The sequence below is a fragment of the Ambystoma mexicanum genome, chromosome 2p (assembly GCF_040938575.1).
Source record: "Ambystoma mexicanum isolate Mex_15411 chromosome 2p, UKY_AmexF1_1, whole genome shotgun sequence".
NCBI classification, from domain to species: Eukaryota; Metazoa; Chordata; class Amphibia; order Caudata; family Ambystomatidae; genus Ambystoma; species Ambystoma mexicanum.
Genome location: NC_090923.1, coordinates 419,503,845 through 419,527,097, shown reverse-complemented (window position 1 = coordinate 419,527,097; position 23,253 = coordinate 419,503,845). Strand labels below are relative to the sequence as shown.

Below are 23,253 nucleotides of genomic sequence, written 5' to 3'. Positions count from 1 at the left end.
TACGTTGTAGATGAGGAGAGGGAGTTAACTTGTTTTTTGAGAGTGAGAGAGGAGTCCAAGTAAAATCCTAGGGACATTTAACTACAGACATCACCTTGATGGGATTGTTATCAACTTTACATGCTACCAAATCTGAAGATGGCTGTCAGAGGAGAGGCTAAGGTAGAGGGCAGTCATTGGCTGGGGGCAGTATGTCCCAGAGACCAGTGCTTGGTTATTAGGAGAAAGACAGTTCAGAAACTAAACTGAAACTTATTTTTTCTTTACCGAGGATTCCCAGCCTGACGACGGGGAATATTCATGAGCATGTGAATCCATGCCAGACCATTGCTGGAGAACAACAGTTACAGGTATGTAACTTGTTCCTTAATATACATTTGTCCTTATTTTAGTTTAAATCATTGTTAGACAGAACCTTCATGTGAACTAATCAAATACAAGATAATAAAGTTCAAGGATGTTTTTTCAATCCATGTACCATCTGAGGTTATTATAGAGAATATGCAAGGCATAAAATAAGCAGTGTTGCATAGCAATTTGCTATGCAGTTCTGTAGAATTAAACAGACACTTGTGTAGCACAGCTTGCTATTTAAATTACCCAGTTCAATGAAGGCACAGCTCACCCTGCATTCCTCTCTTGCCCTCAGCATCTCTCCCTCTTTTCTCTGTGCACTGCAAGTTCAAAGGTGCTAATGGAGAGCGAGTGCAACAGTAATCATCTCCTCCACTCTTAAAAGTGCCAAAGGCCAAAAAAGGTATCGGCACCACAGATGGTGGTTCTGTTATGGTAATAAACACTTCCATGGATATACAGGGCTGGAGTGACGCGCTTGGTTCTAACTGGCTCTGGGTTGAGGGCTGTTAGCGGCTATGCTATATTGAAAACTAGATCCATTAAAGCAAGGGCAATCTTGTCCACCTGAAGTTGGCAATTAATGCTATAATGCTATATTGATGCTATATTAATGCAATTAGCCTTATGCCGCAACACCATACTATGTACTTGGTCTCAGGCTCTGACTTTCCTTTAACATTGAACTTTTTGATTCATGATTTTTTGATTGCAGAGCAAATGAGTCGAGCATGTAGGTCATACCATATACAGGACATTGCCCTGTGTAACACCAACTGGACCCAGCTGCACAGAGCCTTGCACTGACAACCTGTTTTCAGAGCCTTTTTGTTATATCGATTTATTTGTGTCCATTCATGCAGCTAACCTTTACATTTTACACTCATCTCAGTAATATCTTCAGCAGTACACAAACATGCTGTATTGTTGATCTTGGGTATAAATAAGTTATGGTGACATAGAAAATAGGAGTACAAAATTGCTAATCAAATAGGTTTGTTTGCTAATCAAGTAAAGTTTAGTTGGCAAACTCTGCTAATCAATTTCTGAAAACTAATGTATGCCTTGATATGCTACCACTATAATATTTGCTGTTTGGGAACACAGCAGAAGGAAAGGAAGCATTAACGGAGATCGACAGAGAATACTGTGAAGGGTTTGGAAGGGTTGAACATGAAGTTAGCACAGACTGGGAGTCCAAATGTCCTACTAATATCAACAGGGACAAAAGTTGATTTCTTAATCCAGGATGCTAGAAAAACTGTGAGGTTATGGCAGCATATTGACAAATTAAATATGAAAACCATAGAGTCCAATTATGGGATCTATGATCAAAAAGGCATTGCTACAATAAAGTGTCACATTAATTGATGAATACATATTCTCTGTTTCATGTATGTGTATTGGAACCCAGCTAAAACATAGTTGCCATTTTCAGTATACCCACACCACCAGTTACCATGTTAAATTATGACCACTATATGGTGCAAAATTGATTGATGAATAAATACTATTCTTTTGTTTTTATTGTGTTGTAAAACTCGGACACAATGCTTTTAGAATTTTGGATATAGACTTTTATTAATAACTAGCAAAAAGTACCCCGGTTTTGTGACAGACATGACAGCACTCATCAATTGTTGAACATCAATGATCCTGTAGGTCACTGTTCCGATTCACTTATTGCTTGATCTGCTTTGCACTCTGAAGTAAACTGCGCTGAGAATGGCTGTGTGTGGCTGGCTGGCATAGCCCAGAGCAGGCGTTGGAGGAGGGGATGGGGTTCGAGAGTTGGTGTGCTGCTGCATACTGGGACCTAATGTGCTCTCTCCTCACCTGTTGCCTCACCCTGGCATGGTGCAGTTTGTTGTGGTGCAAATGTCCCAGAAACCATGCATTCTAGGGTTGAGGACCAGGCCTTCTACGACCACAATGATGTTTCGCCGATTTCAGGCAATAGTCTCATGTTTGAAGGTGCTGGAATCCAGGGAAATGGGTGCGGGTGTCCAAATATTATGAAGCCTGTAATGTCCAGAGGGTCCCAACAGGTAACTATGCAAAGTTAGATACAGATTAGTGAAACGGTTTGGAATTGTATAAGGAACAACACTTTGCCAAGCCAAAACCACACACAATTTTTACTTGTGCTGAAATCTGGGGAAAAGGAATTGGGTGTCCAAATGTTATGTCGACTGTGTTGTTCATGGGGTCCTAAGAGGTAACTGTGCAAACATTGGTGCAGATTGGTGAAACCGTGTGGAATTGTATAAGGAAAAATGCTTTGCCATGCCACAAACAAACCCACACATTTTAACTTTTATAAATATATGTAAGTGGGTTAGAAAATGCCTCTGTAGCCCTATGGCTAAGAGGGGTTTCCCTATCCTGGCTGCTGCCTTAAACCCAGCACTTGCCACTTGCTGACTGCACTACCACAATGTAGTGCCTTTATTATGTATTTACTATTATTTATCTGTTTCTCCTCTGCTCTGCATTTTCCACTTCTCCCCCCTTCCATGCACATTTCCACTTTCCCTTTTCCATGCACCCACGCATTCTCAATGTCACTGGGCCTACTAACATTGTTATTTTGTTCTCCCCTATTCCCCTCCCTTGCCTTGTCGTGCCCTGAAACACTTGCGTATGAGCCTGATATAAATACAATATCGATATCAATACCTCAAAGGAAATTAATGAGTTTGTTAGGAAGTCTGAAACCAAAAAGTATGTTACTGTCATGTCCCAAAACCTTACTTCTGTCCCTCACTCGAACAGTCTAATATAAATGTGCAGGGTTATTCTCCTTACAAAGGAAAGAGTTCTTTCAGTTTTTAAAGAACTGAAAAGTTCCCAGCTTCACTGGCGGAAAAAAGGTGTTACAAAAATAATGTTCCAAAATGTAAAGTTAAAATCTTAGGGATGTACTTGATTCCCCTGGATTATTTCTTATGTAAAGTCTCTGAATAATTGGTGAGCAGCTGTTGTCTGTTTTCACAGTTCCTATTTCTTACTAGCGTGGTATGCTCTATTTCTTACTAGCGTGGTATTCTCTATTTCTTACTAGCGTGGTATGCTCTTGTAACTGGTCCTTCAACGCTCACATATGAGAGTGAAGGTACCAATACTAATAGCCTGAATTAATTTAATAAACTCTGAGAGCACTACCACACCTCTGGACTGGCAGTGTGGAAAGCCCAATCAATACAAATAATCAGCCCTCCATATTAATTGTAATATGCAGAGTTCACACTGTTGCACATGGATAACTCTGAATAAATTGCCCATTTAAATGTATAACAGCGGTGCTTTTATATAATACTCTGTCTCCTCCTTAGAGTGATAATTTACTGAGAAACACAAATCTGGATCATGGAAGCATCAGACCGACTAAAATACATTCACATCTGAATGATCAGTAACAGAACAAAACTGGGCCTGTATAATAAAATGGATTAAAAAGTCCAAGTAGACAAAACAAACAAGTAACAATGCCTCAATTCATGTGATATAGACAGTTCTGGGTAAGAGGCCATATGCCTTGCAGTTAGTTGCTGAAAGCAAAGGATGAAATAGTTCACTGCCCACTTTCCTGGGTCAAGTGCAGATTGAAGTTCATGGAGCGGCTTCAGTCATCTCAGATGGGATTCTCTCCATTTGTGCTGCAGGACTCTAGATTTGAAGAAACACACATCATTTAAATACCCGTCTGTTTAAGATTCAGGAATCAGAGCAACATGCTAGTTTGCAGCATATTATTCCCTATAGAAGTCTGTATTCTTCATGCTGCTTTTAAAAAGGGAAATGCAGTTTCAGAGCGCACAGTTCGGAAATCAGTCACCATATCACATACTCCCTTGTGCCAGTGGGAGTCAGGAGGTTCATTAAAACAATGATGGGAGACCGAGAAGGCAGCCCAATGCAAATATGAAGACTGTTAATGTAAGCTCAAAAGAAAAAATAGCAATTCAAACCAATATTCATCAATGTGGTGATGATAGCTGTGCAACTGCCTTGCAAACAAAGGTATTCCTTGAATCTTCTACAAGCATAATCAAATGTCTATGGCAAGCCTTCATTTCTAGGAATTCACAGTGGGTTCCTGTATTCCCCAAGAAGGGTTCATACCCCATACAAACTGGGATTGTATTGAACTCTGTACTTTAGGCACAGTTTGTAGATAATGGTAACATGACACTTTAAATAACTTGTCTGGCACTGTTCACTGCAGACTCGTGTTTTCATTTCTTAACTCCCTAAGGGAGAGAGCGTCGCCTGAAGCGCTGAGAGCAGCCTTTCTCTCTAATAACGTGACTTGAAGGCTTGTTAAACAGTGCTTTCCTCACAGGAAGTCCAGTCGATCGGAACACTCTGCACATTTGTTAATTCTAAAAAGGAACCCTTTCTCTCTCTCTCTCTCTCTCCTCTCTCCTCTCTCCTCTCTCCTCTCTCCTCTCTCCTCTCTCCTCTCTCCTCTCTCCTCTCTCCTCTCCCCTCTCTCCCCTCTCTCTCTCTCTCTCTCTCTCTCTCTCTTCCCCCCCCCCAAATCGTCTTGGTGAGTGGCCAGAACATAAAACCCTCACTTATGCAGTTTTAGTCATGATAAAGGCAAACTTGAGGCTTAAAGCAGCACTGATTTCACATACAATTCACATAACTAATGATAGATATATAATGAAAACTTTATATTCCACTATTCAGTGCACTTTAAATGCATTTCTTACCTTCTGCCCTAGTGAGCTGTGACGCATGTGCTTTTTGATGTACACCAGGAAGGGGCATCCCCACAACTCAGCCTACGATTAAAGGGAACCCTATACCCATCAGGGGGATACACTCTGTTCCCAAGCAAAAGTTCCCAATTTTAGGGTTTAGGTACTGTCCCTTGGATGTCTTTTATGATACAACTCAGGAGGAACAGTTTCTTGGTTGTAGAGTTCCCGTATCCTACCAGCTTGTCATGTTCTGCTGCCAAGCTTAGGATTCCTGTGGTTTTGATCCTGTTATTAACAATCTTGTGTATGGGTGCGAGTCCCAATCTCACAAAGCTTTGTAAGACGTGTTTTGTTCCTTTTTAAACACATGGTTATCTTTGGTGTTATCCCTCGGGGTCTCTGACCTTCCTGGCTCTAGACCTTGGTTTCACATGTGGGTGCGAGTCCAAGACCTGTAATGTTGTATTGTTACTACTTGGTTCACTTCCCTCCCAAGTCTACAACTCTTTCTAACTTGATTCAGGGTCCTAGACCTTTCTGAATGTGTCATTTGTCTCTTGTTTATTTCAGGGTCCCAGACCCTCTCATCAAATAGGTAATGATCTCTGTCGGGTTCCAGACCCTCTTGCCTTTGAACTTGGGTTTTACTGGTGAGTGCGAGTCCCAGACTCGCAATATTGGGTTGCATCCACTTGGTTTACTCTCCTACCAGGTTTTCAACGTTCTCATTTGTTTTCTGGGTCCTAGACACTCGTGGTTTTGGTTGTGCACGTATTCCTTTGGATCACTCTTCTGCTCAACATACAACTGTCTTTTATTTCGTGTATGGCACCGCTAGACCCCTCTCACTTGTTTCAAGGTCCCAGACCCTCAAGGTTTTGGGAATAGGTCCCATACTTGCACATGTGTGTTGTATTAGTTTGGCTCACTCTCCTGCCAAACAAACAACGGTCTCTTATTTGGTGTAGTGACCAATACCCTCCTTCTCTGTCTCTTTAGCTCACTGCTGCGCTTCCCCGCACCTGGTACAGCTCCCGGGCGTCCTGCGTACCTGCTTGCCTACTTCGTGGCAGTCTCTGCACTCCCTGGGCAGTTGTCTCCTTCCAGGAGGCTCCAGCAGAGTTGGGGCATCCAGTGGGTTCTGCAGCCTCGCTGCAGTCTAAGACTCCTTTCCGGCTGCGTGTTCTGTTTCTTCCTTGCGTAGTCTCTCGTCCGGTTCTGCTTCCGGCTTCTCCTCTTTGAGGGATGGCTCTCCTTCTCTCAAGTTCCAACGCTTTCGTCTGAGCCTGTACTTGAAAGCCGTTGGAACTCCTGCGTTGGTTTTATATGTTCCTTCAAGCCAATTTGTGTGCCTCTGGAAGCTAGACCGCTCATTCAGTTGCTTGTAAGTGATCTATGCACTCCTGGCCATCTTCCTCGTCACAGTACCATCTGTCAAGTTGCCCACACAATATTTTCTATTATCAGTGTTGTTTTGTAAGTCAGTTTGGCTATATGCATTTTCAGTGTTATGCATGTTAGTTTGACTATATGCATTTTCAATATTATTATGCAGGTCAGTTTAGCAACATGCATAATACTTCATACTGTCTAGGTCTTCAATATTATCATGTAGGTTAGTTTCACTAACTTGACAGTAATATATTTTATCTGTATCGAGGGAGGGGATAGTAGTAGTTAGTCTTGGAAAGGGGGTAAAGCAGAGTGATACTGTGTTCCCTGGTGATAATCGTCCCCAATGCCATAGCGGGATTCCTTCCCCATATGATCCTCCCTCGGTGCACCACCCCTAGGGATATTATTGTACTGTGGATGCACCGCCCTGGCCTCCTGGGAAAGGTCTCCCCCTAGGGAAGAAGGGGACACCCTCCTCAAATATGTCACAGTATTCATACCCAGTTAACACATCACGTCCCGCTGCAAATATAACCAGTTGGCACATTTTGGCCAGTGTCCAGCATGTTGTCATAAAGTAATAACAAGCCATGGAAATAAACATGTGCTTGGGCGAAAACGTAGAGCTTTAATGCCGCATCTATCAGTCGAACGCATACACCCTGTGAGTTAAAACAGATCAAATTCAATGAAGGCAGACAATGGCGGTCTGTGAGCCAACTTAGTTAGCGAACTCCAAACAAACTCTCTTATAAACATAACATGCTATCGTAGATCCATGAATGCTGTTGGAAAAAGAGAGGGAAAATTAGGTGGTGAATGGAGTATTTAGTCCCAGAATGAGATGCCATAGAATGTTAGAGGTATTATTAACCAAGCCACAGCCAATCCCTTTGAAATGATGAGGTACATAGTATATTGCAGGGCAAGGAAAGAATGGAATGGCAGAATGGAGGGTTGGGGTTGAAGGAAAGATGCAGATGCAGGAGTTGTGCAGGTTGGAGTCCAAGAAAAGCAAAGAAGATGGCGAAGAGCTCCCAACATTTGAGAAGTCATGAAGAGCACCTGAACCCCATGGTTCTGGAGACACTGAGGTGCTATGGCCTTGAGATGGCTTGAGGAGCACTTGAAACATGTGATGCCATGGAGAGCCTTTGATATGTTAGGGTAAATACTGGGGTCGGCAGAGCCGTACCTAGCAGCAGACATCCAGCTCGCGGAAGGCCCTAACTCCTTCCAATATCCCAATTAAGTTGAGGTCCACATAAGGAGCAAAGGTTAACTGCCGTTTTATTATATCAAACAAGCAAGGACACCATACAAGGCATCACGTTCCAACTGAGTACATCTTGCTAATTTCAGGCTCACAGACCCTTTTTGTACACTTGTGACATCACAATTGTCGTCACTTACCAAAATCCTTCACCGAACCCAGCGCCACCCTGGGTTGGCTCCCAGAGTGGTAAGTCCAGTATGGAGGCATATAGGGTGCCGTGTTATTGGTGGGCACACTGTCAGGTGGTATACTTGGTTCATCCCTAAAAATTGCTACCTGAGAATTGTTACATTGGAACCCCTGGTGATTGGTTGGAGATTCCGGCTGCCAGCCCCTGTCCCCCAGTGTACTGATTGGTCAGGCTGCGGGCCCCCAAGCCTGGGACCAACGTCGTTCCCAGCCCGCGAGACACCTGCTCTCATATACTATGTATCAATAAGATGACAGTGTGTAACAATGAGGTCTTTGCAAATGCCATGAGAGCAGTCCAGTCCCAGCGCATATTGTAGGTGGATTGTTGCAATTATGTGGCAAGGTTCAGTCTCAGACATGGGATGGCTGCATCTTCCCAGCTTCCAGGTCTTGGCATCATGTCAGGTCGGCCGGATCACATGTGAGGAGACCGCTAAGGAAGTCGAATTACTTACATTTGGTTTGTATTTTAGCTGGAGGTGTCCTGCCCTGTAGCTGGGCTCATCGTCGCACCGTGTGTTAGGAATGTCAATTGCAACATTATGGCCTTGGCGGTGGCAGTCCCTACTGGGGCGATTCTGCTCGCTCAGCAGCAGATTGCAGTGTTGAGATCTCTGCAAAAGGAGTTTGGTGTGCTGGATTGATCCGAGGCCTACCTAAATTCTGGTTATTCTTCCAATATAATTGCTCAAGTTTAAAAGCATGCAATAGGTGGTCGGGTACCTTGAGTGTTCCTGTCCATCCATAGAGTAAATAGCGAGTAGCATCTGCAAGCATATACACAAGCTCTTCTGGCATCTTGTATTTCTACGGTGCGATAGCGAGCCTATGTGAAAAATAACAAACGTACAGACAGGATGTGTATCACTGTCCTCTACCTCATAGAACTACACACGTATGTTCTTTAAGTGGAGTGGTGTGTGTGTGTCCTGATTGTGCCTATTGTACGTGTGCTTCTTGTCGCAGCTATGTGGTCATGAAGTCTCTATCGACCTGCAACATAGTTTGCGGGGACATCAATCGAGTTGGTCCATATAATCGTCTCCAGCTCTGTCTTGGTTACCATTGGTTGTGTTGGCTAAGGCTCTTGCCATCGTGGGATTGAGCGGGCGGATGGCTGGATGTCTATTGTGATGTGAGCTTGCGTTGGGAGCGGTGCAACTAGGTGCAATCTCTGATAGTCGATAGTTGTTCTGTCAGGAGTGCTTCTTCTAGTTAGGGGCCCCATCAGGAGGGAAGGGGCCCCATCAGGAGGGAAGGGTCACTCTGATTTTCCCTCTTCAAATGCTAAAAGGCTCTGTGGTGTCTTAAAAACTTCTTGTCCCCTAATGTGCTGAGAAGGTAGGTCAAGCCTTTGATGCTAAAAGGCACTGAGACATCTTGACGCGCACTTGACCCAATGGGCACTGAGAAGTCTTGGGAAAAGACTAAACTTTTGATTTGCTAAGAAGCCTGGTTGTCATTAGAATCTAAGATTGTGAAAACCTTAGAAGGTACTTGAACCCAAAAAAGTGCTGACAACCTAACCGGTGTAGAGAATCTATTAAGGCGCATGAAACAAGAGCTTTGGGAACCTATGAGGTACTGCAGGGGAGTTGCTAGGTCTGGAAAAGACCCGGGGCTAAGCCGATGTTGGAACTGTTGGGACTGGGGGCTAGCTAGTCTTTTGGCTGTAGCTCCTGAGATTCTATCCGGGGCTACAACCAAAAGATCAGGGGCTATAGCCCTCTTAGCCCCCCCTAGCAACGCCCCTGAGGTACTGAACCAAAAGGTGGAGGCAAACTTGATAGGCCCTTGAATTTAAAAGGTATAGAAACAGCTGGCAAGCACATATATATAACCTATCCATGAAGAAGTGACCTGAGTTGTTACACAAGCATTCTAAGAGCAATTTGTTAAGGTGAAACCTATCATCCATAGGAAAAGCGAAGATTCTATGGTTAACTTTTGAGCTGTAGCACAGATCAGCCCAGCGTTTGACATTCCTATATAAGGCCCTGGAACCCCCAGGATTGGATCGTTTCATGCAAATCCGAGTTACAGTTTAAAGATATAAAGGGTCAAAAAAGGTTATAGTTTTCACTTCTCCATTCATTTTCTAGCAGCACAGTCCAAACCGCTAGAGGATTTGCACGAAATAAAAAACAAGTTGGGCATGAAGCGCTCAATGAAAATCCTTTCTTGTTTTGCGCAAATTCGTCCAGTGTTTATTTTTTTTATTTTTTTATTTGGCGCAGAGTGGGGTGTCCCTGTAGCCAAAATGTTAGTTAAATATCATATGATACATTGGTGCTGCCAAGCTTTTCAGTTCCATTACACAATTCGAGAATCAAGTCCCGAATCAACATTGAAAAGTGCCTTAAAATGATTTAAAGGGTGTACATCGGGCACTCTTGACGTCAGGGATTATGTGGGCAAGGTGAGGAAGGATGATTGGTGAAGGTTTGGGGATGGTGTCACTTTTTTTTTCTTCCAACCGTTTTGCTGAGATTGAAAACCAGCACAAACGGGGGCGAGGGGGGGAGTAAATACTCAAACTATGATACACTGAGATGTGGTTGCCAGTGTGATTGCTAGTTAGGGGAGGAGATTTAATTATATGAATGCTTTCTATATCGATCACAATTGTGTAGTGGGTTATATTAAGATGACTTGACATTTCGCATTTGTGTTATTCGATCGAGAGCTGTTTTATTCAACTTTGTTGTGTGAATATAAAGTCTGTCAGTGAGGCGCGTTCGTGGCGGAGCCATGGTTAAATTTTGTTTCATTTTGATTGGTTGAGATTTTCAATCGATGTGAGGGAATGCTTCTTGATTCAGTGTTTTCTTCAAAGTGGTTCTCAAAGTCGGGTTTGTACAGAGCGGTTGTGAGGGGTATAAAGGAGGTGGATTAATGTTGTCAGTTTTAGGAAAGGGGCCGTGGGCATGAAATAAATCTGCATGATTTCTTGATTCTTTAGACGAAGCTATCAAAGATTATACAATGTTAAAAAGGTGCTTCTCGATCCAATGTTCTCTACAGAGCGGATCTCGAAGTCATGATTGGTGCAAAAGTTGCTTTTAGGCTTGTTTAATGTTTGATTTGTTTGAAGTATGGATGTGAGGGGTGTAAAGGAGGTAGAGTAGTGTTAGTTTGGTGAAAGAGGCAGTAGGCACAGAGATACATTTGCACTGTTTTGCATGATTTCTCGATTTGTAAAATGTTACTAATGAAAAGTATACAATATAAAAAAAAATTGAAGTTTATTTTCCCAGAGTAAAAGATGTATGAGTATTAGTTCGAGAAGTGCGATTCTCGATTTAGTTTGTACATTTGTATATTAGAAGTTGATGTTGTGGAGTTAAATGTGTTATGTTTATATTTATAGGAAAGAGTTGAGAAGAATTGGGCAGTGGTGTAGCCACTGCATTTCACTACGTTCGTGGAAGGGGATGCTAGCCAATCATGATGCTTGAAACGTGGGCTGTATGCTCTACATGGTGCAAATAGTGTTTAATAAAAAAAAGAATTATGACCTTGCGGTTTAGCGTTGAGCTGTGCCGTATTTTCTTAAGTCTGTTTATCTGTTGATGATATCATAGTCATCTACTGAGAAAATCAATTTCAGGAACTATGGCATGGTGCTGAGGTGTGCCACGAGGTAAATGTGTTTTTCCCCACAATTAAACACCATTGGCGCCTACAGGGTTCTAAGGGTGTTTAATTAAATAAAAGAAATAGGACATTGTGGCGTGGTGTTGTCCTCTACTTTCTGAAGTGTAATTCTTTGTGGATGATGTCACGGTCAGTAAAAGAGAAAATGGATTTGAGGAAGTAGGGCGTTGCGCCAGAGTGCTCCTGCAAGGTCATTGTGTTTTTTTGCTAATTAACCACCCTTAGCACCTGCACGGTGCTAAGGGTGTGTAAAAAAATAATAATAAAAGAAGGAAAATGACCTTGCAGTTGCTGTTATTCTGTGCCTTATTTTACGAAGTCTGTTTATCTGTTGATGATGTCACAGTGATCAACTGAGAAAATGGATTTCAGGAAATATGGCATAGTGGTGAGGTGGGCTGCAAGGAAAGTTTGTTCTTTCCCAATTAACATCTCTTGGCACCTCCATGGTGCTAAGGATGTTCAATGAAATAAAAAATACCTTGCGTTAGGCACTGTGCCGTGCCATACTTTTCAGGTCCTTTTCTCTGTTGAGGATGTAATGGTCATCTACAGAGAAAATGGATATGAGGTAGTAGGGTGTGGTGCCAAAGTGTGCCGCAAGGTGTCGACCCCCCCACACCCGAATTAAATACCCTTCGCAAATGCATGGTGCTAAACGTGTTCAATTAAAAAAATAAGTCTTTGCATGACATTGCGATGTGGGGTTGTGCTGTGCTGTACTTTATTAAGTCAGTTACCCTACTCGCGACCAGGATGTATTGAAGACGTCACGCTGAATAATCAGACGGTTCAGACCCCGTGGGAAATAACGTGGTGGTGCTAGAGTGCATTCAGTGACACACGCACCTCACACAGAAGATCGAGGCAGTGCTGGAATGAAGCCAATCATAGAAGCATAACGCCCAAGAGACAGGAAGAAAAATGCTGAATGAGGCCGAAACCTGGGGTTGCTTGTGCTCTTGTACAGAAGGGAAGTGACCACGCATTTCAGGATGGATGACCCTTTGGGGGTGCGACCAAGCTTAATTTGCATTGGGCCTTTCTCCTTTCTGTTATGGCTTTGCAGGTGAAGAACGATGGTCTGGAGGGTTGCCCAGTACAATTGCCAGAGGTTGAAGATTAATTATAAACCTTCCAGCCATCACCTCTTTCCTTTGCTATGTTCTCTTGGGCAGAGCACCACGTGTTTCCTTAGCTGGCATGATTAGACGACTACATGGGCAGTCAGTCATTTGCTCTGGTGTATGTGTCCGGGTTTATATTAAGTTGTGTCTTGATATTGCCAACAAGAGGGGTTTACCTTGCCTCGTTCATTGGTTGGGTGCTGAAGCATCGGCTTCGGTATTCATCCTTTCAGAAAGGCAGGGATAAAAAAAAGAAGGAAGTTGGGTGTAATGCCTAATTTACCTATGGTAATCATCATTACTCCTAGCCTTCCTCGTCACAGTACTTACATCCTACCCAGCCGTCCTTCGAGGTGTATGAGAGATGGCCATAGGCAATCTGGGAATTCTTTGTCACAGGCATAGATCGTGTGTCAATGCATGATGAGATTATACCTGTATGCAAACAAGATTTGAGCAGTATAATATATGCCTAACTTACCTATGGTAATCAACATTACTCCTAGCCTTCCTCGTCACAGTACTTACATCCTACCCAGCCGTCCTTTGAGGTGTATGAGAGATAGCCATAGGCAGTCTGGGAATTCTTTGTCACAGGCATAGATCGTGTGTCAATGCATGATGAGATTATACCTGTATGCAAACAAGTTTTGAGCAGTATATTCATTGTATTTCGTTTGTTTTTATTCTGTTACAGCTTGACATTGGACAAAGTACAAAGCAAAACGTTCACAAAACGACGAATACAGCACACGTTCTTTTTCAAACTTGTAAAAACAGCAACTAACTATATAAAAAAGAGAACATAAATCGTATTTCGTTTTTGTTTTCGTCAATGCAGGTAAAAATTGAAGAGTCAGTGGAGGGCAGTTTGGGGTTTGCTTTAAGGGAGGTGTGCAGATAAACACGCCTTACAACACGCAACTGAGACCGACAGGATGATAAGTAATTGGCGCCCAGCAAGAGACCCTGCTGGGGTGCTCGGCTGTAAATGGTAACGCTGAAGTGGCAGACATCCCCTGCACCCTTAGCTGGCGCAAGGAGCGCTGTGAACCCGCATGTGTTGTCAGTACCTGGTAACAAAAAATATCGTAACTGTGCAAAATATATTGTTTTTTTTAATATTTGCTTTCTTTGCATGCGGGAAATTACATCTATCCATTTACAATGGAAAGAAATAAAACCTTAATGACCAGTATGCAATGTACGAAAGCAGAGTCTCCCTCGCACGGGGCAACTTGTCTGTTTGCTCCTCGCTGCCTTGGCAGTGCGCTCTGTTTTGTCTTTTTGTCCCATGGCTGTCATTCGATTCCGAGTGTCCTTGCCTCTGCCCTGCGAGTCTGGGGAGAGCTGAAGCCTCGCCCCCAGCACAGGGCCGTCTCCCTGGAGACCAGGGCGCAAAACTGTACACAGGGCTGTGGTGCTGAAACAGTGCCCGTCCCGCAGAGGTACCCTCGGTGCCCCGGCCGCACCCCGACCACGGCCCAAGCATGAAGGACCTGCTGACCACCAGGAACCAGAACACATGGAAGGAGCTGATTGAAAAGGAGGCTTACACCAGGGTGTCCTGGAAGCTCAAGTACGGGCAGCAGCAGCAGGAGCAGCCGCCGCTGGGCGCCAGGAGGAGGCGAGTGCTGACCAAGCTGCCCGCGGTGCCCACACTGCCCATGATAAGCTCTCCCGTGAAAGAGGAGAGGGAGGCCGAGCGCCCAGCCCCGAGGGAGCTGCTCAGAAGCCAGGACGCCTTCTCCCAGGCCGAGATGAGGCCTGCCACTCCCCTGACGCGGAACTTGCTCTACGATGGCTTCTCCAAGGAGGGCAAGGGCAGGTCCATGTACCTGCAGAGGAGGAAGCGAGAGGGCCCCGAGGAGAAGTTCCCGCACCCCGTGCTGTCCTCCTGGGAGTATGGGTGGAGAATAGGTGAGGCCGTGCTGCGCCGCTTGCGCCCTGTAACGCTGCACCTTGCGAGTAGACAGCCCCAGCAATACACGCAGTCGGCGCTGTCCCTTCTGCGGGCTCCCAAGTTCCCTGCCTGTGCTATGACGGTCATTAATACAACTCTTCGCCTTCCAATGTTTGTGGTCGTTAAGGACAATTCAGGGCTAAAGGTCCCAGGATGCAGGAAACGCGGAAGGCCTCTGCACCGCTGTAGCGTCCATGGCGCTTCCTTGTCAGTACCCTGAAGTGACGAAGTCTATTTGCATCGGAATAGCAGTTTTTTTGTTGTATAATCTTGTGGTTACTCTTAAAAAAGAACACAGCTCTTCTTCATACTCCGGCGTGTGATTTACATGCCTACATTTTCAACTGGGGTTCAATGCCAGGCGCAAATAGCTCACATTTTTCTTTGTGTTCTGGTACTTGTAGTTTAGCGTTTCCTATTATAAATGGAACATTGCAATTCCCCGAATACAAAGAGTAAATAACAAGACTGGACCAGCTATTCATGTCTGACATGAGACATTGTGGCAGCTCGGCAAATAAGGGCCTGGGTGGGATGTTCAGGAGAAACGTGTTCGGGTGGACGCCCACTACTGTGTGCCAGTTTGGTAGGCACACACAGCTTCAAATGTACCCCTGATCAGAGGTCGATGTGTACCTGTACCATCAGACCACTGTTGTATTCCACAGTTTACCACTAATCCCCAATTCGTGCCCTTTTCAAGCCGGACCCAGAGGGTGCATTTCCTGGGGCAAATTCAGCTGTAAAAACAAAGAGGTGATGGCTGGAAGGTTTAAAGTGATCCTTAAACCTCTGGCAACCCCAAGTCCAGACCATTGTTCTTCAGTTGCCAAGCCATAACAGAGAGGGCAAAGACCATGTGCAGATCGGGCTTTGCCGTCGCAACCCTTCTGCGCGTGACCACAGCCACATTTCTTGTCACTGTGACTGCTTCGAATGAAGGCGTGTTTTTTTTTTTTTGCAGCTGGCGAGCCTGGTGCTTGAGGAGGCCCCACACTGCCCTTTCCGCTAACAGGCACAGGATGTGTAGCTTGGTGGGTTCGTGCCCTTGCACAGCACGACCTGCGGTGGAATTGCTGCCAGAGTCAGCGAGTCCTCAAAGAGGACGAGCTCAGCTTTCTCCGCTGGTGTCAGTGACACCGTGTCTGCATACTGTGCTGTAATGCAGCAATTCCACATATTAGAACTATGATCAAAAATGAGCGAGCATATTTTTTACGCTTTTCACACAACATATGTATTCCTATTCAACAAAAAATAAGTAATTGGGTTTGCTGGTGTGACAGAAACATACACCACAGCACCACCTAGCAGCTATCATTGGAAGTTCACCTTCAGAACCGAGCCACACAGCAATGAGCATTTTTGGTCCGCACATAAGCTGAACAGCTTGCTTTGTTGTTCCATAGATAATTATAGTGTTATTTTATATATAGCTTTATCAACCCGAGACGACCCGCTCTCAGGAACGCAATAGATCGTCACAGACACGTTTCACTCTACTCGGGGTTCATGGCGTGTTGCAGGTCGACATATTTCTAACAAACCCCATATTCTGCATTATGGATCCGATAACCATGTGTAAGATGTCCACTGTAGCTTCCGCTGGCATGAGCTACTCGCAGCCGGCACGGCACCCCTTGAGATTCCCCACCCCTGCCAGCAACAGCAGCTGCAGACTCAGGCAGGATGGCCTGCAGGAAGTTGCGCAGGACCGGTTCCATATTGTTTCTGCTGGATCCACTTGCAGGCATATTTCCATCGTGTACATCTCCTGAACCGCTGCAAAGTGCATCTTCAAACAAGGCCCCAGAAAACGCTACTCTTCTTCACCCCTGCTTGCCCCACTTGTCCTCACTATTTCCAACCCTCGCTCCTTGTTGCCCCGCTTTCACTCGCCACCTCCAGTTCCCCCGCTCCTTACTGGGCACTTGCCCTCTGGCACCCTCCTCCGCAATGCACTGTTGGCTTTCCCAATGTTTCTTTTTAATGATTTTGTTTTGGTCACAAAGGGTTCTCTTTTCATAACAGAACCATCTCTAAAACTGCTGAGAAATGAAATACCAGCAAGTTTGCCCTCAAAATAAAATGGTGGAAAAAGCTGCCACCCTGTACTAAATGCACTACAATGTATCACACTCCTTGATACTTGTAGTGATTTAAAATCCACAATATTATTAAACAAATGAAAACGCATTCCTTTGAAATAAAAGTAAGTTAATTTTGTAATCCATCTGCAGTGTTTTTAATTCGGCCTCTGGATGGGACCTTCCAGGTGTCTCCGATCAGTGACCGATTTCCCTTTCAATGTCCCACGTGCTGCTGCTGCTCAATGCCTGGAGGCACTGAAATACTGAAGTCACGCAAGAGGCCCATTAGGGAGAACATTAACCCATCAGCGATTACTGATTGCCTTTCCCTGCAGGGCGAAGGACTCCCTGTGGGCCCGAGTCACACAACGTTTTGCGTTAAAACAACGCGCTGTGAATCAAGTCCTTTGTATTTTGCTTTCTAACTTTCTGGGGGAAGGCGATGTTAGTTTATTGATTTTGTGAAGAACCAATTGGAAGGCATGTTTTGGAGTTCTGGTGGGCTGAGACGCAATAATGAGAATGGGGCCACACCACTGAGTTTCTGTTGTATCGGTGGAGGCATCTGTGCCCTGGACGTCACACAAAGACTATGGCAGCAGGATCATTATTATTATTATTATTATTATTAGGTTATTTATTGATCATGGACCTAGCTTCTAGAAGCAATGCATCACTTTACAGAGGTATACAACAATACAAATTCATAACTGAGCGCTTTACAGAGGTATACAACAGTACAGATGATTAACAGAGTGCTTTTCAGAAGTAACAACAGAACAGACATACAGCGGAGCGGGGAGAGGTAGGATTCAGAGGGGAACAGAGGAGGGGTACAGCTGTAGCGTGTGGTGGGGAGGAGACGGGCCGGCGGTGTCGAGCAAGTCCAGTGGTGCGAGGGGAGATGCAATGGCGTAGTTGTTGAGGAGGAGAGACTCCTTGAAGAGGTGCGTCTTGAGTTCTTTTCCGAATTGTAGGAGTGAGGGGGTGAGTCTGATGCTGATGGGGAGGAGGTTCCATAATTTTGAGTCGTAGGCAGAGAAGGCTTGTTTTCTGGTCCTTTCCTTTTTGCAGCAATGGATTTCAAGTATGCACAGGCCCGGGCTTCTGGTGGTGCGCTGTCTGCCGGAGATGCTGAGTTTCCCTGTGAGGTAGCTGGATGACTTGTGGGCGACTGACTTGTAGATGTTGCAGCAAGACATGAAGGTGATTCGTGTGTGCAGTGGGAGCCAGTGAAGGCCGATGAGGGCCGGGGTGATGTGGTCATATCTGGGTAGACCCTTGATGAGGCTTACGGCCGCATGTAGGACACTTCTTGGGGGCACAAGGGAGAATGACAGGAGGCTTTCCAGGAGGGCATTGCCCCCATCCAGGTGAAATAGGACCAGTGCTTTAATGGTAGATCTAAAGCTGCTAAAGAGGGAGGAAGCGCTTGACTTTCCGCAGGGGGGAGAACAGATAACAAGCTGTCTGAGTTTTCATAGCTATGTGTGTCTTGAAGGAGAGGTGTTTGTTGATGTGGAATCCGAGGTACTTGGCGCAAGAGGTGAGCCCGGTTGTGAAGCCCTCGGAGTTCATGGTTGATAGCCAGGTCTGTATGTCTAGGTGTTCGGTGCTGTTGGTGAGGAGCTTCAACTATGCACTGGACATCCACGACTGGATGAGTGAGAGGCAGGTTTTGAGCCTTTGGATGTCCTTGATGGAGTCGATATTGAGGTATAGCTGTGTGTCGTTAGCGTATTGATGGATGTGGATGTTGTGTGTCGCTAGGAGGGTTCCCAGCGGCACCATGTATAGATTGAAGATCACAGGGCAGAAGATGGGACCCTGTGAGACTCCACAAGTGACGGGTAGCATTGGCGATCTAGAGGAGTCTGAACAAACTGCTGGCGGTTGGCAAGGTAGAACTTGAACCAGCGTAGGACAAGGTTGCTGATCCCCATGCACCGATGTAGGGTGGCCATAAGCGCTTGTCGGTCTAATGTGTCAAAAGCGTCTGAGAGGTTGAGTAGAACCAGGATGCAGGGGTGGCCCTCGTCTAAGATGTTGAGGGTGTTGTTGACCACCTGTATGATTGTTGTCTCCATGCTGCATCTGGGTCTGAACCCAGATTGGTAGGTTTGGAAGAGATGGTTGGTATTGATGTGCTGCTCCAGTTGTGTGGCTACCGCTTTCTCGATGATGGGTGATGGGGCGATGGTTAATTAGGTTGTCAGGATCTAGAGTGAGTTTCTTTAGTAGAGGTAAGTTTTGTCCTGTTTTTAAGGTCAGTGGGAAGGTGCCTTGATTTAGGAAGTGGTTGATGATCTCAAGGTAGGGAAGGAGAGATTCTGCAGGGAGGGTCTTGAGGATGGATGCTGGGAGGATGTTGTCTGAATACGATGTTGCTTTGTGGGTGGTCAGGGTTTTGACCAGGTCCTCTGTCGAGAGTGTCTTGAATGTTGTCCAGGGTGTGGAGATTTCGCCAGGAGGGACGTGAGGTGGGTCTGTTGATGCAGAACGGGTGTATTTGTGCTGGCAAATATTGCTGATTTTGTTGATGTAGATAGGTGTTTTAATGGCGGTGAATTTTGAGATGGAGTGTGATATGGCAGGGCCAGGTAGCGGGTTAACGCAGTGCTTGACCGCTTTGGAGAGGGCTCTGCTTTTGTTGTCGGCTTCTGCTATAGTATTCTGATAGGAGGCGGTCTTGACTGTGTTGATTAGTTGTCAGTGGCTTGCTCGGAGTTCTTTGAGGAGTGCCAGGTTTTCTCTCGTTTCTTGATAACTCTTTTGCTGCGGTTGAGTTATTGTGTGTAGCATGCTGCTTACAGTTTCGGTTTGCAAGTGCAGTGTTTCAGAGCTGCGTGTCGGTCAATGGAGGTTGAGAGGGTGGCGTTGAGTGGTTTCGGTAGAGGGTCACAGTCCGGTTGGTGGTATTCGATCCATGTAAGGTGGAGGTTGGCAAGGTTGTCCATCGGGATTTCTAGAAGGACTTGGTTTGTCTGATATGTTTTTGCTGGGAGTGCTTGACTGGGGTGGTGTGCAGGATGTTGAAAGGCACGGCTGTGTGGTCATACCAGTCAAGCAGGAGAGGAGAGCTGTAGGGAAGACAGTCCAATGATGATTAGGTTGAGGATGTTACCCTTCTTGTGTGATGCTGCTTTTGTGTGCTGTGTGAGGCTGAGGGTATTGAGAAGGCAGAGGAGAGCTTCCCTCATCGGTTTGGTGGCCTTGTTGCCCGAGAGGCTGAAGTTGCCTAAGCAGATTTTGTTGCCGTCATAACGGACATGGTGGTGACCAGGTCAGTGAAGTTTCTGATGAAGGCAGTGTTGGGTTTGGGTGGTCTGTAGATGAGATGGAAGGTGACACTGTCGGTCGGAGAGAGCGGGAAGTGGCAGGAGAGGACTTCAAAGAGCCAATGTTGTCGACATCAAGTCTGGTGCAGGGCCTCAAGGTCTTGTGGATGACGGCAAGGTCTCCGCCAGTCTTGTTTGGCCAGTCTCTGTGTTGGATGCTGTAGCTGTCGGGCACAAGGATGTATAGGATGTGGGTGGAGGTGGGTGTCAGCCAGGTCTTGGTGATGAATATGGCATCAATGTCGTGTGTAGTGATGAGGTCGGCGTTGTCTGCTGCAAGGGTGATAGCTGAGCAGATGTTGGCGAGCACCTCCCTTCTTGTGGATGGTGAGGGGGTGCTGATGGGCCTGGGACTGATGTGGGTGAGGTTGCTGAATTGTAGAGTCCATGCCTTAGAGGAAGGGCAATGTCATTGACATGGGCGTTGCCTGATGATGGTGGGGAAGGCCTGTGGGGACGGAGGGAGAAAACAGATGTCATTGCATGCTTATCTGTTGTCTGAGCAGGGGATCGGGTCCTGGGTCCTTCTGCTCTGAACGGTCCAAACAGGAATTGCCCTTTTCTTTGTATGCTCTTCACCTAAGACTCCCGGGGCGAGAGATGCTTTTAATCTAAGAGTTAAGAGCAGAAAGGAAGAGGCAGGGCTAAGAAGGTGAGTGGGGCTTAGGCCATGTGACTTAGATCCACTTGCACCTGCTCACCAACTTCAAAGGAAAAGAGGCTGTAGGGCTGCTTACATAGGAAAAAGGGCAGGAAAACAGGAAGACACCAACAGTTTAAAGTTTTTGACAGGTGGGTGGGGCTTAGGCCATGTTACCTAGAGCCACTTGTGCCTGCTCACTAAAAGAGCTGGAGGGCTGCTTAAGTAGGGGGAAAAGGGCAGCAAAACAGGAAGGCACCAACAGTTTATAGTGATTGACAGGTGGGCGGGGCTTGGGCCCATTATCCCTTTGAGATATCATTGGGATTAGAAAGTATCTCTTGGGGTATAAGCGTATCAGGAGTAAGCTTTTAACCTGAGGTGTTTATCGCCCTGGGGTTGGAACCGGCATTGATTTATTTTTATTTAAATTCTGTTTATAATTTGAACATTTTGTAGTAGATTTGTTTGACTACTCAACAAATATATTCAAGACACTTTTTTAAACCAGATTTTTTTCCCACTTAATTCAAGGTATATATTGTAATGATCAAAAACGCAGGCGATTCCTTACTAAGGACATGTTGCCTCGTTGGGAAGTTATTTATGCTTCCTAGGCTAGGAAATATTTCTCAGGTCCTGCCCTCAAATATTGTTTTGTGACTCATTTTCCCTCCCAACCATCCAAAAACCATGTTGATGCTTGAAATAATCGAATACATGTTTGTCTTCCAGGTGATGTTGTCAAGGATGCCCCCAACCCAATCCATGGGCGGTCTGCAATAGTCAAGGATACGTTCTTCATCAGAAATGGGGTCTTCCACCACCCATCCAAAACCGACAGGATGCTGAACTCCTTGGCTTGAGTTGGATGGAACCAGTGTGCAACCGAGGAGTCGCCTCAATAAGACTGGATAGATCGGTCTATAATAATAATCAGGGGAGTGTATGCCGAGATTACCCAAGAAGACACGCCTTCTCCGCACACATGGAATCACCTATCATCAAAATGAAGCAGTGTGACCTCACCGGTTCAGAAGACCTGTTTTGTGAAATGATCCAGTCTAGCGAGATTTTAAGTTTTGCGCTCCCTCTTACACATCATCAATCGGTCAGGAATATGCACACTGATCATTTGTTGGGGTGTGGAGAGTGGTGGCTGAGAAAATCCCCAAAGCAAGATGGTGTAACATTTTAGCTATGAAGAACTATTTAACTAGATGAGCCCTTTAAAGGAGGAGTAAGCACACGTGAGAGCGGTGCATTTGCAAACACCCACAGAGAAGTTCTCATTCCCACAGCGTCATGTTTGTAATATAAGCGCTTTCTTCAATAGGCCTTTACAACAAGTCTTTTCAGCTAGTGGGGTTTGGGGGGGGCAGAAGGGGGGTATTAGTAGTTTGAATACGTGTCATGTTTGAGAAGATTGTTTTACTTTTAAAATTGTTACTACGTGATGTTAATAATAAATACGATTTTTAGTTGGGTCAATTTGAGATGCAGTGTTTTGTGTTCACATGTCCACATTATGAAATGCTTTTGGTGCTTAGGGGACAGAGGGGCTCCTTAAAGGGAGCAGCATTCAACATGATTCAAGGTCAGTAGATGCTGGTTAAAATGTTCAGTGGAGGGGTGTTAGTATTTCCCCTGAATTAGCATGAGTGACCGAGTGTAGTGAGAGAGCCCGAACTGCGCTATGAGCCTTCATGACTGTTCACGCTTACAAAAACGTTTTTTTAAATGTGTTGGAATCGTGCATTTTACAGCACTAAAGTGCAAAAAAATGTGGAAAAAGCTACACATTGTACTTTTGCTTCTGTAGGATAACAAATGAAAAAAATAATAGATGCTTGGTCACCAACAGTACACAGGAGCAAAGAACATTGCCATGATTCCTGTGGCTAGAATGTGCCAGCATTGCTACTGTCAAACACTTTCCATGATGCTGTGCCCACAATATACGCTAGCAGCAGACATCTTGAATCTACAATGTTGGTGATTCAAGGCAGTACAAAAGCATAATAACATAACTTATACTGCAGGCATTGCAAGCCTATTGATTCTCACTGTGACTTATTTTGCTAGTCAATGCCACAAACATAATGTTGATTACTGCCCCATATACTAGTAGCGTGTATAAAAGGATGATGTCATATTCGTGTAATAAGGTGATAGAGAGGCGATCTCATGTTCATATTTTGGTTACGGAGCCAGATGGCAGACATAGCTAATGCAAGCAACCTGCTTAAAACTACAATATTTGTAGATGTTCGGAGACATAAGTATGTGGCCTCGCAGTGTATGTACTTGACCCCACAGATATCGAATCCTGGAGCTGGCTCTGGCCACCTGTTCCGTGCGACGTACCAAGAGTAGCGACAGTGGCCACATTACGAGCATGGCGGTAGCCGTGCCTGTATGGCAGGCACGACTACTGCCATGCTCTCTACCGGCACCGCCGCCCGCGATTGGGAAATAACCGGCCCATTATGAGATGAATGGGCCGGTA

At 45.3% G+C, this 23,253-nt stretch overlaps 1 protein-coding gene across 1 annotated transcript; it reads left to right on the top strand.

Moving 5' to 3' along the window:
• The first annotated feature begins 14,093 nt into the window (after positions 1-14,093).
• LOC138566461 (protein SPMIP1) lies at positions 14,094-22,230 on the top strand. Its single transcript, XM_069643778.1, has 2 exons — positions 14,094-14,633; positions 21,480-22,230. The coding sequence occupies exons 1-2, from the start codon at positions 14,204-14,206 to the stop codon at positions 21,608-21,610; spliced, it is 561 nt and encodes a 186-aa protein (XP_069499879.1). The 5' UTR covers positions 14,094-14,203; the 3' UTR covers positions 21,611-22,230.
• The last annotated feature ends 1,023 nt before the right edge of the window (positions 22,231-23,253 follow it).